At 54.6% G+C, this 12,755-nt stretch overlaps 1 protein-coding gene across 1 annotated transcript; it reads right to left on the minus strand.

Annotated features, from left to right (window-relative positions):
- Window positions 1-9,379: 9,379 nt before the first annotated feature.
- LBX1 (ladybird homeobox 1) lies at window positions 9,380-11,617 on the minus strand. Its single transcript, XM_054637730.2, has 2 exons — window positions 10,734-11,617; window positions 9,380-10,427 (listed from the first exon to the last, which is right to left on the minus strand). Exons 1-2 carry the CDS (start codon window positions 11,056-11,058, stop codon window positions 9,925-9,927), a joined length of 828 nt encoding a protein of 275 aa, XP_054493705.2. The 5' UTR covers window positions 11,059-11,617; the 3' UTR covers window positions 9,380-9,924.
- Window positions 11,618-12,755: the final 1,138 nt, after the last annotated feature.

Genomic DNA, 12,755 nt, shown 5'->3' on the forward strand with positions numbered 1-12,755 from the left:
AACACTGAAACCCGGGACCCCGAGACGGCCAGCAAGGGAAGAGTTAAGCCTGTGGGAAGGTGGTTTTGCCTTCCTTCCCCGCGGACACGCGTGGGTCGGACGTGACACACATTGCCTCACTCGGTGTCGTGTCCCCGCGGCTTTTCTCTGCACCCCCCGGGTTTCAGCCCCGGGTTCCGAAAGCTTAATTGTGTTAATTAATTACTCCTCCATGTGTGGTTGCTGGGTGACTCCGGGGCGGATGCACAGGGATCGGAGAGGTGCAGCCCGGAGGGATGCGTGCCCATGCCTCAGTTTCCCCAGCTGCAAGAGAGGCGTGGCGGGGACAGCCGGCCCGGGCCATGCGGCTGCAGCCCCGCTCTGGGGACGCCCCCGAGTGCCCCCTCCCTGAGGCTCCCACTTCTCTCCTCCTTGCCAGCCCCAGCACACAGGGCTGGGCCCGCACACGTCGGGCAAGGATGGAGCAAAATCAGCGGATCTCGGAATTTTTTCATGGTTTTCCGCAGTTATCCCAGGAATCACCATACCTCCTTCCCCATTTGTATCCCCAAAGATCATCCTCCAGCAGTATCTCTGATAATGCATTTATTAGGCTTCATGATGCAATACCCACAAGCAGCCAGAAAATGTAGCATTTTTCCACATTATCATCCAATTTCCCTTCCCGGGTATTTAGTTCAACTCTTTAACACCAGCCACATAATTAGAATTTGGATTTCCATTAATTTTCCTTGAGCCTGCAACCATTTTAAGATCACAGTGGTAATTAACGTGATACATCACTAATTTCACCAAGCACAATCTAAGTAGGCACTCCCCCTCCTTCTCGGGGGCAAGGCTGGGGGGGATGGTGAGGGGGACGTCGGGGGTCGGGGCGGCCCGGGGCCCCTGCCAGGGTGGTTCTGTCCCCGCCCCGGCCCCGCCGAGGAGCGGAGCGTGTCGTGTCGCAGCCCGGCCCCGCCGCATCCTCCGCGTTCGCTACGGAAAAATACACTTTTCTTTCCAGTAAATTTAACAATTAAAAATATTTATCGGTAGCAGATTTACGTTGTTGTGTCTCCAGTCTTGGGGCATATTGGTAGACTATTAAGACTAATTAGCATCCTTTCTGCATGCAGATTTACTAAGCTGATTGCGGTATAACTCATCCCTAAAAGCCCCTATCCCTTCACATTTGCAGAATGTAGCTGAAGGCAAGGCCCTTTCGTCTCTCTCCGAGCTTGCAAGCAGCTCACGTTAGCCGGGCCTTTTGCTAAGTAAACTTTAAAAATGTGAAGCAATAACAATTTGAGTTAGAATCTTGCAGAGTACTAAAATGGAAATATTACCTCGGGAGCTTCCACAGGAAGGATCTGGGAGGAAACAAGAAGCTTAAATGTATAGAAGCACGCAGCAGATACAGGCTGTATATTCTCAGCATTAAACCCAGGGCTGTTATTTTCTTAAATATATTTGGAAATAAACAAAGGGATTTCGTACGTGCCTGGGTGGCTGTGTGTTCCCGAAGCCAAACAGCACCGAGGAGAGGAGAGAGAGAGGGAGGGAGTGAAAGAGAGAGAAAACGAAGAGTTACAGAAAGTTTGCAAGATGCAGTTGCAGGGAACAGTTGTTCGTTTTTTCCTTCCTTCTCTGCATTTTGGGTCTGCTTAAAAGGCGCGGAATCGGCAGAGTGCTTTGCTGCGCAGCCCCTCAAATACAACGGGAGGGGAGATTCGTAGCATCCTTTGAACCTTACTTTGCATTTAAAATATTTAAAGCGTCCCAGAAGGCTCTGTGAGGCTCTTTCAAGGTGTGGAAAGTATCAGCTCCTATGCTTTTAAAAAGCGTACACTGCTGGTTTATTATTAACACACTGGGAAGTACATAAGCCCCACAACTTTATTCTCTTTAATGAGCCTGGAAAAGCACGTTGGCCCTGAAGGGTTTTGTTCATTAAAGATGTAGGCTGTAGGAATATTGTCTCATTAATTATCTGGTTTTAATTACACTGTTACCCTTTGAATCCATATATTTGTGGGGGGGTGGAAAAGTTGCTATAACCAGACCCTCACAATCCGCAGCGAGGGCGTGTCGAGGTTTAAGGAAGAAGCAGCAGCAGAGACTCGGACAGAGAGTGCGGGAGTTGCAGGGATGCTCCTGCAGGAAGGATGGACGGACGGACGCAGGGGTGGGGAGGAGGCGGAGGCGGGAGGAAGAGGGGTCTCCGCGCGTGTAGAGCTGCGCGCACACCGGGATATATTTATTTCCCCGTGTCTCGGCTGCCGGCCGTCTTCCGAGCTGGGCCGGTACCGGGTGGGATGCGCCGTGGGGAAACCGGAGAGCTGAGTCGGGCAGGTTCAGGGCGCGTCCCCCTCCGTGAGATGTAACCCTCCGGACACCTCCCCAGTTCCCACATCATTATCTTTCCTCGGCGCAGAGCGAGCCGGAGCCTCTCCAATTAATTTTATTTTCCTGTTAATTTGCTCGCCATTTAGGAAGAGCAGCTCTATGGCCCGCTCCCTTACACCGAGCAAGAAATACAGCATTTCTCACCCCGTCGAGGCTGGGCGACGGCAGCCGTGGATGCTCCTCCCGGACTGGGCATCACCCGGAGGGGCTGAGGGCGTCGGTGCCATCGTAACTGCCGGGGCGCTTTGTCATTAATTACCCGGCGCTAAATTGTGCCGTTTTCCCTTTAAATCCCAGACATGTTGACAGGACACATTAAAGTGCAGCCTTCTCAGGCTGAGAACATCATAAAAACCGGACAGGCAATTTCTGTTTTCACCAAATAGCCAGGGTAGCGCGTTCTGCATCTTTGATTTTAATGCACTAACTGGCAGCTAAGCAGTGAGGGGAGCACAGAGGTGGGGAGAGAGGGGACTCGAGATGGAAAACCTGGGGAGGAAGCAGAGGTTAGCGATATATTTTTTTTTCTCCTCTTTCCTGCAAGCCCTGCCCTGGCTCGGCCCCCTCCCATCTCCAAATCCATCGCACCAACTGAATTATCAACTAGAATTTGATTAATATGCAAATCTGAGGCAAACAGCTCCATATAATTCTTTCAGTGGAGAGTAATTAATCAACAGTTAAAGCAAATTAATACATATATCAATTTTGTCAGGAACATGCTTAGTTCAATAGCCCGTAAAATTGAAGTTTGAAGTATTAAGGGGCTCTACAGAAACGTTATGACTAAAACTTTCAAATTGATCCTATTTAGTAATCAATCAGGCTCTCCCCTCGGGTTAATCTGTCTAATTTTTCATCTCAAATCATACACTTTAGTGACATGCCATCTAGCAAACAGTCGATAAAAAGTTAACAAAAATGATAACGACTTCAGCACACGATGGTTCCTGCGTGTGAGCCGGTGGACGAGGGTGGGTGTGCGGCCCCACGGCGGCCCCGCCACCCGGACTGCCGCCGGTGCCATCCCGGCAAAACCACCTTTTGCCGAGCAGCTCATTAAATATGCAATCATTTTCTCTCCTCTCCCCGTTTGCTTCTCCCTCCCTCAGCCCAAGCGGGCTGATTTAACACCGGCCGGGCACTCCGGTGCGAGCTCCGCGGGGTCCGCTCCGCGCCGTGTGGGGATGCCGCTCCGCCTCGGGCAACGGGAGCTAAGCTTCCGCTCCGGATGCCCCGGCTCTTCCCGCGCCCAGCGGGCAGCGCTCGGACTCTTTCTCCGGGAGACGGACGCGGGGAATAAAAATTCGAAGTGCGGTGAAGATGTGCAGTTTGCAGCCGTGGGGGTGGGCGTGTGGACACGGCCTCACACGTGTTACCAGTACGGGCTGTACACGTGTTTACACCCCCTCGCACCCCCTGGCCCGGCTCCGCGTAGCGTAGCGATGCGTTCGGCGAGCAGAGCTGCGGAGGGGGCGCGGCGAGATGGGCGAGGGGGCGAGCAGAGGCCGGGGTAGGGACTGAGGACCAGAGCGCTGCCGGCAGAGGAATCCCGGCAGCGAAGAGTCCCTGGCCATCTCTCTCTCTCCCCCGCATCCATCGCCCCTCTCTGTTATGATATCAACCGCTTTTGGGAGGGCCCTCTTGGCTCGGAGCTGACGGCAGCCCCCTCGAGGGCTCTGCTCCGACGGCCACTTGCCCTCGGTGGGACGGGTGATGAAGTCACTGTGAGCCCCGATGACGTCATACCTTCTGCTGCCGCCTCCATGTATGACCTGCACAACCGGACTGCGCACAATTCCCTTGGGGGCCTCAGTCCCTTCCTCCAGCAATGGAGATGTTCCCCTCGGGAAACCGGGCCTGGGATGGGGACACATGGAGGAAATCCCCCCCCCGGGACAGGCTCACCTCGCCGGACAGCCTGAGAGAAGATTTCGCGCTCTGCTCCCCCCCCCGCCCGAGTCTCACCTGGACGGGGAGGGCGAAGGGCCCGGCCCCTCGGTGCGCACGTCGATAGTACCGCCCCTCATTGCAGAAGAGACACCCAGACCCCATGGATACCCCAGGGGCGCCAGCCCAGCCCTTCGGGGTGGACGGACCCTCAAAGATCCCGCGGGACAGCGGGGAGCCTGGCAGGGGGTGGGGACAGGAGTGGTCCGGCGGGGCTTCCCCGCTTTGGCCCGCAGGAGAGACCGGAGTTGGAGAAGGCTGAAAGGTGTACGCGGCCGAGCGGCTCGGAGGAGGATGCTCACGGCCGTGGGGCTGAATGCGGCGAGCGCGGCCCCACCGATATCAGGGCGCCGGGAGATTTCCATTTCCAAGCGGCACCGGCCCTGCCCGGGCTGCCCCAGGGTGCCCCAGGGTGCCCGTCTCCTCGCTCGGGCACAGGAAGGGGGTCCGGTGTCCCCAGCGCCCCCCAGAGTGCCGCAGAGCCGAGGAAGCAGATACGGGCCTTGCCCCGGGGCCGAAGGCCGCGGGGAGGGTGTGGGGAGTGGGTGTGGGCATGGCAGGCGGGCAAAGAGCTCGTACCCCAGGGGAGCCGCTGCCGAAGGTACGGAACAGTGGGAGGCCAAGAGCTGCTGGGGGGACGCGCGGCGCTTCCCGACAGCCTTTCCACATGTCGCGATACCAGGGAGCGGTCGCGATACGGCTGTGAATGTTCAGTGCTTACTGCGGGAGGCGGGCGGGCGAGACGGTGTGACACATGGAGGGAATGAGGAGAGCCCTGTGTCACCTCAGCCTGCCGGTCCCCGGTGTGCCCCGGGCTGGGGGCGGGCGGGCAGCGGCCCTGTACAGGGGCTGTGTTTCCGGGGAGCGGAGGAGACAGGCTGCGATTCCTGCCCCAACCCCAGAATCGGCAAGAAAAAGCCTTTCCTTTCAGCAGAGACTCATGCATCAAACTTCAATTTTCCGGACGATTGAATTAGTGATTTTTTTTCTCCTGAACTAAAATACACTTAAGTCTTTGGGATTAATTACCACGTTCTGGTCCCTCAGACTGTAGTATTAGTTATCGTTGCCATATTCGACATCAGCTCTGACACCTCATAAAATAAGGAACTGAATTTCACTGACTCAACCTGCTTCAACCCTGTTGGATAATTCAGAAGGGGGCTTTATTCTCCGTCTGGGAGCCCTGTGTGAAGTGAACAAGATCAAATATGGATCTTCTCCACCCCCCTCAGGAAAAAAAAAAAAAAAAAGCTTAACTCCCCCCCGCAAACACTAAACAGTGCCTTTTCCAAGCAGACAACACCCCCCCCACCGCCTCCTCCCCTCCCGCTCCCTTCACACCTCCAAACGAAATCTAAGGCAGTGTCAAGTTTGGGGATGAAGGATGGGTATGGCAGGGGCGGGAGGATGGGCGGGAGCAGGGCGACAGGCAGGAGGGCATGTCCGGCTCCTGCGTTTGAGAAATGGGGTTTCTGCCGGGGAGGGAACAGCGGTGGTCGAGGCGCGGGCTGGACCCAACCCTCGGGGGTCCCCACGTCCGCGCTGCCCCTGCCCGCACCTGCCCGCACCTGCCCGCGCCCGGTGCCCGCGCCCGCCCCGACGCGGGGGACACGGGGCAGCGCAGCCCCCGACGGGGCGGGTGATGAGCGACCTCCGGGCCCCCGCTCGCTCCCGCAAGGCGCTTCCATGTTCCCGCACACCATTTTGCCAGTTGCTAGTTTTCACCTCTCCGGGCCAGGACCTGGGGTGTTTAAGCGGATTAACGCCTTTATTTTCCTTGTTGGGAATCACTTGGGAAAGACTTGTGTCTCTCCCTGCCCCGTGCCCACCTTTTCCCAGGCCGAGCAGCGGTGAGCCAATGCCCAGGGCACGGAGCACCGGGCTGGGGGCGAGGAGCTCCGAAACGCTGCGGGTTTGCCGGGAGCGGACACGGGACGGACTGTGCCCCCTCTGTGAATCCGTGCAGGAAGTACTGCGGGCAGGTTGAAGGCCAGACAAGGGGACTGCTGCCCCAGGTGTCCCCGGCCAAGAAGTTCCTGCTGGGGGGCTCGGCCCAGCACCCTCCTTCTCCGGGATAGCGATGGACACGGACAGGAGCGGCAGGCGGCCCGTGGCTCGGCGAGGCAGATCCGGAGATCCCTAATTTGGGGTAAATCTGGGAGTCTGGGGCGGGCAGGAGGGGTTCCATGCCGCGTCCATGGCAGCAGCCCTCCGAGTGGGCCGGGAAGGGCTGCGGCTGGGTCAGCCCAGAGGGCACGATTCAGCGCTGTCGCCGCGTCCCTCTTGCTGCTGCGGGGGAAAAAACCCAAACCAGCCGACAAACAGCAGTCCCACTCCCACACCCACCCACCCACCCCCTTCCCCCGAAAAAAAGAACAGAAACAAGAAAAAAAACCCCAAACAAACATACCACCGAAAAGGAAACAAACAAACAAACAAACAAACAAACAAAACCCCGTATTGTATCTAAAATTCGAGGGAGAGCGAACCCAGAGCAATAGATCTACTCATGTAGGTGATCCTAGGGAACGGCGCATTTCAAACTGGATGACAAACGACGGGCACAAGCCAGAGCTTCATTTTTAAGCTAAAAAGAAAATCTTTTGTTTGTCAAAACGCAGATTAAACATCCAAAATCCCAGTTATCTGGAAATAGGGGGCTAGCCAAATTAACAGGCTACAAATCTTCAGGAGGAGGCTTTATTTACTAACCCGCCCCAGCCACGTGTGGTAAACTTCTGCGGGTGCAAGGCGGCCCGGCATCTCTTCTCTTTGCACTCAGAAGTCAATAGATCAGAAACCCAAATTAACTCCCAGCCTATTTTCCATACACCCAGCCACTTTCTTTTTTTTTTTTTTTTTTTTTATTTCTTGGTTATAGTGAATTGTACTGTTTGCAGCCTCATTAAATCCATTCCAAGACAAAAGAATAAAAGACTGGGGGGAGGGAGGGGACAGGAGAGGAGGGGGAACAAGAGAGGGAATGGGGAAAAAAAAACAGATAAAGAAAACAAATAAAGCCCTTTAACTAGATCTTCACATAAATGTCACAGTTTCTCAGCATTTACGATTTCCCTGCTTAGCATAAAAACACTTAAGGACAAGATTGAAGGCTTTCCGAGAGATCTGGACAGAAGTCAAAGCTATCATTCGGAGGTTAAAAAAAAAAAAAAGAATAAAAAGAAAAAGGAAAAAAGAGGGGATGGCGAAGTGGGGGCGGGAGGTGGCGGAAAACAAGTGCTCTTCCAAATAATACTAAAGAAAAGTGAATTTCATTGTAATTCATAGGCTTGTTCCAAATACCAAGAGAGAAAGAAAAAAGAATAGAAGCGCACAGATGCCCCGACGAAGGGAGAACAGCTCTGCTCCCATTGTTGTGGAGTTAAACAGTGGAAGGGAGGGTTAACCTAATCCATCAAATTGTCTGGAAATTGTGAAGAAAATTCAAAAACCATATGGTCTCCAAGCGCTCGCCTTCTCTCTGCTGCGGAGGGGCACGCTTGTTTCAGCATGGCGAACCGCAGGAGGCTGTATATGCTCCATTGTCGCTTGTCACTTCAGAGAAGAGGGCTCATTTGTCCCCAGTTTTCATGCTTTACGCTAAAAATTACAACCCCATCCATTCTCAAAGAGGAGAAAGATTTATTTAGCCTCGGAGAAACTGGACCAAAAAAAAAAAAAATCCAACCCACAAACCAACCCTGTCTTATCTGGACACCTCTGCCGACTCCACCACTGTACACCAGATTTGCCTTTCTCACATAAATTTTACAAAGAATAGGGAGAAACACACGTTGCTCGACTCCAAAGGCAAGTCACGCTGCCAAGAGAAAACACATTCACCAGAGCTTTAATTTTGGCTGGAAAAAAAAAAAAAAAAGAAATGGAACACCCCCCCTCAAAAAAAAAAAAAAAAAAAAAAAAAAAAGAGGGAGGAAATTAAAAGAAAAATAACTAAAGGGAGGAAATTAAACATTTTCCATCCCTGTATCCCCGTGGCAGCTTTTGCCCAGACGCGGGAGGCCTGGCCAGCCGGGCGGAGGGCAACTCCCCCCGCAGCACACCCCGCTCCTTTTGTCCAAATCGCTGATAACTCCTTGCTGCCGCTCGGATTTGTTTTTTCTTTCAATTATTTTTTTTCCTGCCCTTCTTTTTGCCCTGCAATTTCAGGCTGGAAATGCCCTGCTGACAGCGGGAGGGTCCCGGGGTCCCGGTGGTTCCGCTCGCCCTTCCGCGCTCCCGCAGCCGCCGCGCATCCCCCGCGCCCGGGAAGCGCTGCCCGCACCTCCGGCCTTATCGATGCTCCGCGTTCTTCCCCTGCTAAACTCTGCCTGGCAATAGACTTAGAAAAAAACCCAAAATAATAATATTGGTCTAGCTCGTGTTCTCCTTTCCCGTAATTTTTCTCGCAGGTACTGCTCTCACAGTAACTTTAAATACAAACGGGAAGGGAGATTCCTGCGGGGGAAAAGTCCGGTGTAGCCTCGGACCGGCGGCGTGTTTTTTCGGTCACAAATGAAGGACGTTAAAAAGTATATTAAAATGGTAAGGATTTTATTGTATCGGAAAAAAAGAGCTATCTGTACAATTCTAAGAGACAGTAAATAAAGCGACATTGTCCCTATCGGAACTTAAATAGCAGGCCTTTTAAAATTTGTACAATTCAAACAAAACCAGGTCTTAAATCTGTACATTTTTTTAAATTTATAGTGTAATATTTAAATGTATTGATTTGGGGATTTGTACTTTTTTTATTTCCATAGCATGCAAAAAATTCTAAAAAGAGTAAAAAATAATTCTAGGATTTTTTTATTTTTCCTTTTTTTTTTGTTACCACCTTCATATCAAAAATACGAAAGGCAGCTTTTTAATAAAAGCACAACAATAGCAGAAAATGGTAAAAATAGCTTTTAATTGTTAAAATGAGGCAGAAATTGCATTGGAGACAAATCTCTATGCTCTAGGAAAAAAGAAAGTATATATTTTTCAACTTGCATTATCACCCAGCCCCAAGTTCCCAAGATTGCGAAAGAAAAAAAATATTTTTAAAGGGAAAAAATTAGTTCGTGCACATCTGAAACATGCAAGGAAAGGAAAGCGGCTAATTTTTTGCTGTTGTTGTTTTAAGCCTAACTTAAATCTTCTCTAAAGTGGTTCGTTTCGGAAGTCTTTGAAAACAACTGCTTTCCCAAACATCTGTTGGAAGCCAGGTTTATTCCAAGGTTACGCGTCTCCCTTATAGATAAAATAATCATCACTGATAGCTATTAGAAAAAATAATAATCAAAACCTCAAAAAGAAGGGGGAAGGAAAAAAATTCCAATATATAAGTTTAAATATTTATACAGAAGCCGTCCGTAATTGCACCGTTCCGAAGATGTGGCAGGCGGAGGGATATCGACTCTACCCTAAATTAATCGGGGGGTGTGTGTCTGTGGTGGGGTTCTATTGCTTATTGCTCCGACCGAGGGGAGCAGCCGCCCCGCCGCGCTGCCGGGGCCGGGATGGGGGCCGAGGGTGCCGGTTTGGAGCTGTCGGGATGGGGGGGGAGGGACATGGGGGGGGGGGGACGCCGGCCGCCCCTCAGTCATCCACGTCGATCTCCACGTCCTCCTCCTCCTCTTCCTCCTCCTCCTCGCTGTCCCGGCGGCTGCGGGGCCGCTCCGTGGGGGGCGAGGCGGGGCGGGGCGGCGGCGGAGCGCCGGGCTCCCGGGCGGCGGCGGGGGGCGGCGGCGGGGACCCGGGCCGCGCCTTGCCCCGTCCCTCGGCGCTGGGCTCCAGCTCGGCCAAGGCCACGATGTCCACGGCGGGGTTGGGGCCCAGCTTTTTGGCCGATTCCACGTCGGCCTTCATCTCCTCCAGGTCTCTCTTGAGCTTGGCGCGGCGGTTCTGGAACCAGGTGATGACCTGGGCGTTGGTGAGCCCCAGCTGCTGGGCGATCTGGTCCCGGTCCGCCGGCGACAGGTATTTTTGGTAGAGGAACCGCTTCTCCAGCTCGTAGATCTGGTGGTTGGTGAAGGCCGTCCGCGACTTCCGACGCTTCTTCGGCGTTTGCCGCTGCCCGAAGATGGTCATCCCGTCCCGGCCTGCCGACGAGCCGCCAGATTGTCCCCGCTTTCCCGTGTCCACCCCGACCCGAGCCCCCGGACCCCACACCCCTGCCCCGTCGGTATCTGGAGGGAGCGGGACAGAGCCCCCTCTCCCGCACCCCGAGGGCCGCGGGGGAGGATGCTGCCGGGTACCGGCCGGGTACGGGCCGCCCAGGGACCCTCATCCCACCCCATGCGACACGCTGGGAGATGGCGGGGGACGAGGAGACAAGGAAAACCAGGCCGTGGGGAGGAGCGGGGTACCCACCCGTTGGAGGACCCCCTACTCTGAGAGGGGCTTACCTTCGGCCGCCTGCAGCACGCTGACTTCCAGCCCCTTGAAGGTCTTGCTGGCCAGCTCTTCCAGGGCGCAGAGGGGCGAGGTCTGGGAGAGCAGCGCCCGGCCGGAGAGGGGCAGCCCGGCCGGGGGGTGCTTCTCGGCGGCGGAGAGGAGGTGGGCCGTTCCGCAGAGGGTGTAACTCCTCCGCACCGAGGGCTTGTTGAGGATGTCCTCGATGCTGAAGGGGGTGAGGGGCTTGTTGGAGTTGGCCGGCGGTGGGAGGTGATCCAAGGGGCTCCGCCGCCGTTCTTCCCCCGAGGAGGGCTTGGGTTCTTCTTTGGAAGTCATGGTGGGGCCGGGCTGCACGGGGCTGCCTTCCCCACCCGCGACGGGGATGCGCTGCCGCGGGGAGGAGACCCCGGCGGGACCGCGGGGTGACGGCGGCGAAGACAGCGAGCAAAAGTTGAAGCCCACCTCCAACTCCGGCGGAGGAGCCCCGGGTCCTCCCGGGGAGAGCCACGTCGGGCGGCGGGCCGGGCGGGCAGGGCGGCGGGCGGGCGCGGAGCGGAGCAGAGCTGCCGTCGGTCCCTCGCCGAGAGGTGGTCCTGCCGTACCTCTTGTCCCAGGGTTTTGGGTCGGAGATTTCCCCCCCTCCTGTCTGTCTCCTCTCTCTCTCTCTCTCTCTCTCTCCCTCTCTCTCTCTCTCTCTCCCTGTCTCTCCTCTTTCTTTCTCTTTCTAGCTGCTATTTTAAGAAACACCCCAAATCACAGCACTTTCCCTGCCCCCCCCCACCTCAAGCTAATACCCACCCCAAAATAATTTTTAAAAATAATTTAAAAAAAAAGAAGAAAAAGAAAAAACAGACTTCGTCGAGGGGAAGAGCAGCCCTCGTACCGAGACCTCGGACCAGGGGGAAAGAAGCGAGAAGAGATGGGGTAATTGACTATTGCTAACAAGTTATTGTTGATTGGGAGGTAATCAATTATCTTCAATGACACTTTTCGCCCTCTCTCTCTCTCTCTCTTTCTCTCTCTCTCTCTCTCTGTCCAATGCAGGCTTTTGCAAGTTCGGAGACCCATTAATTAGGAGGCGGTATGGAGGTGGAGCCCAGTTGAATTATAATGCTGAATGCACTTGTCATATTCTGGCCCTGCTATTTGTTTGGACATATATATTTTTAAATTACATTACAAACCAGCCTTTATTGCATCAGGATAATACAGTATAGTGAAAAATAATAATAAGCGAAAACAAAACAAACCGAAAAATATCCGGCTGAATCTTTTTTTTTCTTTCCCCCCGAGATTTTTTTTTTTGTTGTTGTTGTTTTCTTTCTATTCTCCCTCCTGCTAATTTCTGCTACCAGGTTATTCAAAATGTCTCTCTCCAGCTCTACCCAGAGCCGTTTGATTTTTTAGGGTTTTTTTTTTTGTTTGGTTTTTTTTTTTTTTTTTTTTTTAATGAGGGGAAGAAGGGGAGAGCCTGGTTCCAGGTAAGGCAGACCTTTCCTTTCCAATAAAACCCGAAGGTTTCCGCCGAATTTGTCGTGCTCCTCTTTCCCAGCGCCCTGTGTCGGAGCGTGCTGCGGGGGCCGGGGCGGGAGCAGGGCCCCCCGGTGTCGGGAGAGCCCACGGAGGGGTTGCGTGGCGGGCTGCGGGCCGGGAGCGCTCCGGGGATGTCGGCGGCTTCTTGGGCTCCGGTGGCGCCGGGTGATCCCGGCCGGGAGCAGCGCGGGGGGAAAGAGTCGGGGAGGGCCGGTTTGTAGCCCGAGTCCTTTTGCTGCGAGCCCACGGGTGGCTCTGGAGAGGGGCAGGGGTGGCGGGGGTTGCTGTGCCCCCACTCTCGGGGAACCCGGCCCGGGCCGGCTCTCCGCGGGGCCAGACCCGCTCCTTAGTATTTCAACGCGGATCACCATCCCGCTTCTGTCTCGCCGTTCCGCAGGGACGGAGACAAAGCCCAGAGCCGGGGTGAACAGCTTGGCTCCCACTGCGGGCGTGAACGCTCCCCCACGGTCCCTGGGGGGACCTCGGCCGGGACACGAGCC

Source organism: Agelaius phoeniceus, chromosome 9 (genome assembly GCF_051311805.1).
Source record: "Agelaius phoeniceus isolate bAgePho1 chromosome 9, bAgePho1.hap1, whole genome shotgun sequence".
Taxonomy (NCBI): Eukaryota; Metazoa; Chordata; class Aves; order Passeriformes; family Icteridae; genus Agelaius; species Agelaius phoeniceus.

Excerpts from the sequence above, each read along its gene's own strand:
- LBX1 (XM_054637730.2), bottom strand. The coding sequence starts at position 11,058 with ATGACTTCCAAAGAAGAACCCAAGCCCTCCTCGGGGGAAGAACGGCGG. Across the intron at positions 10,428-10,733 it reads CGTGCTGCAGGCGGCCGAAG|GCCGGGACGGGATGACCATC; the intron begins GTAAGCCCCTCT and ends GCTCGTCGGCAG.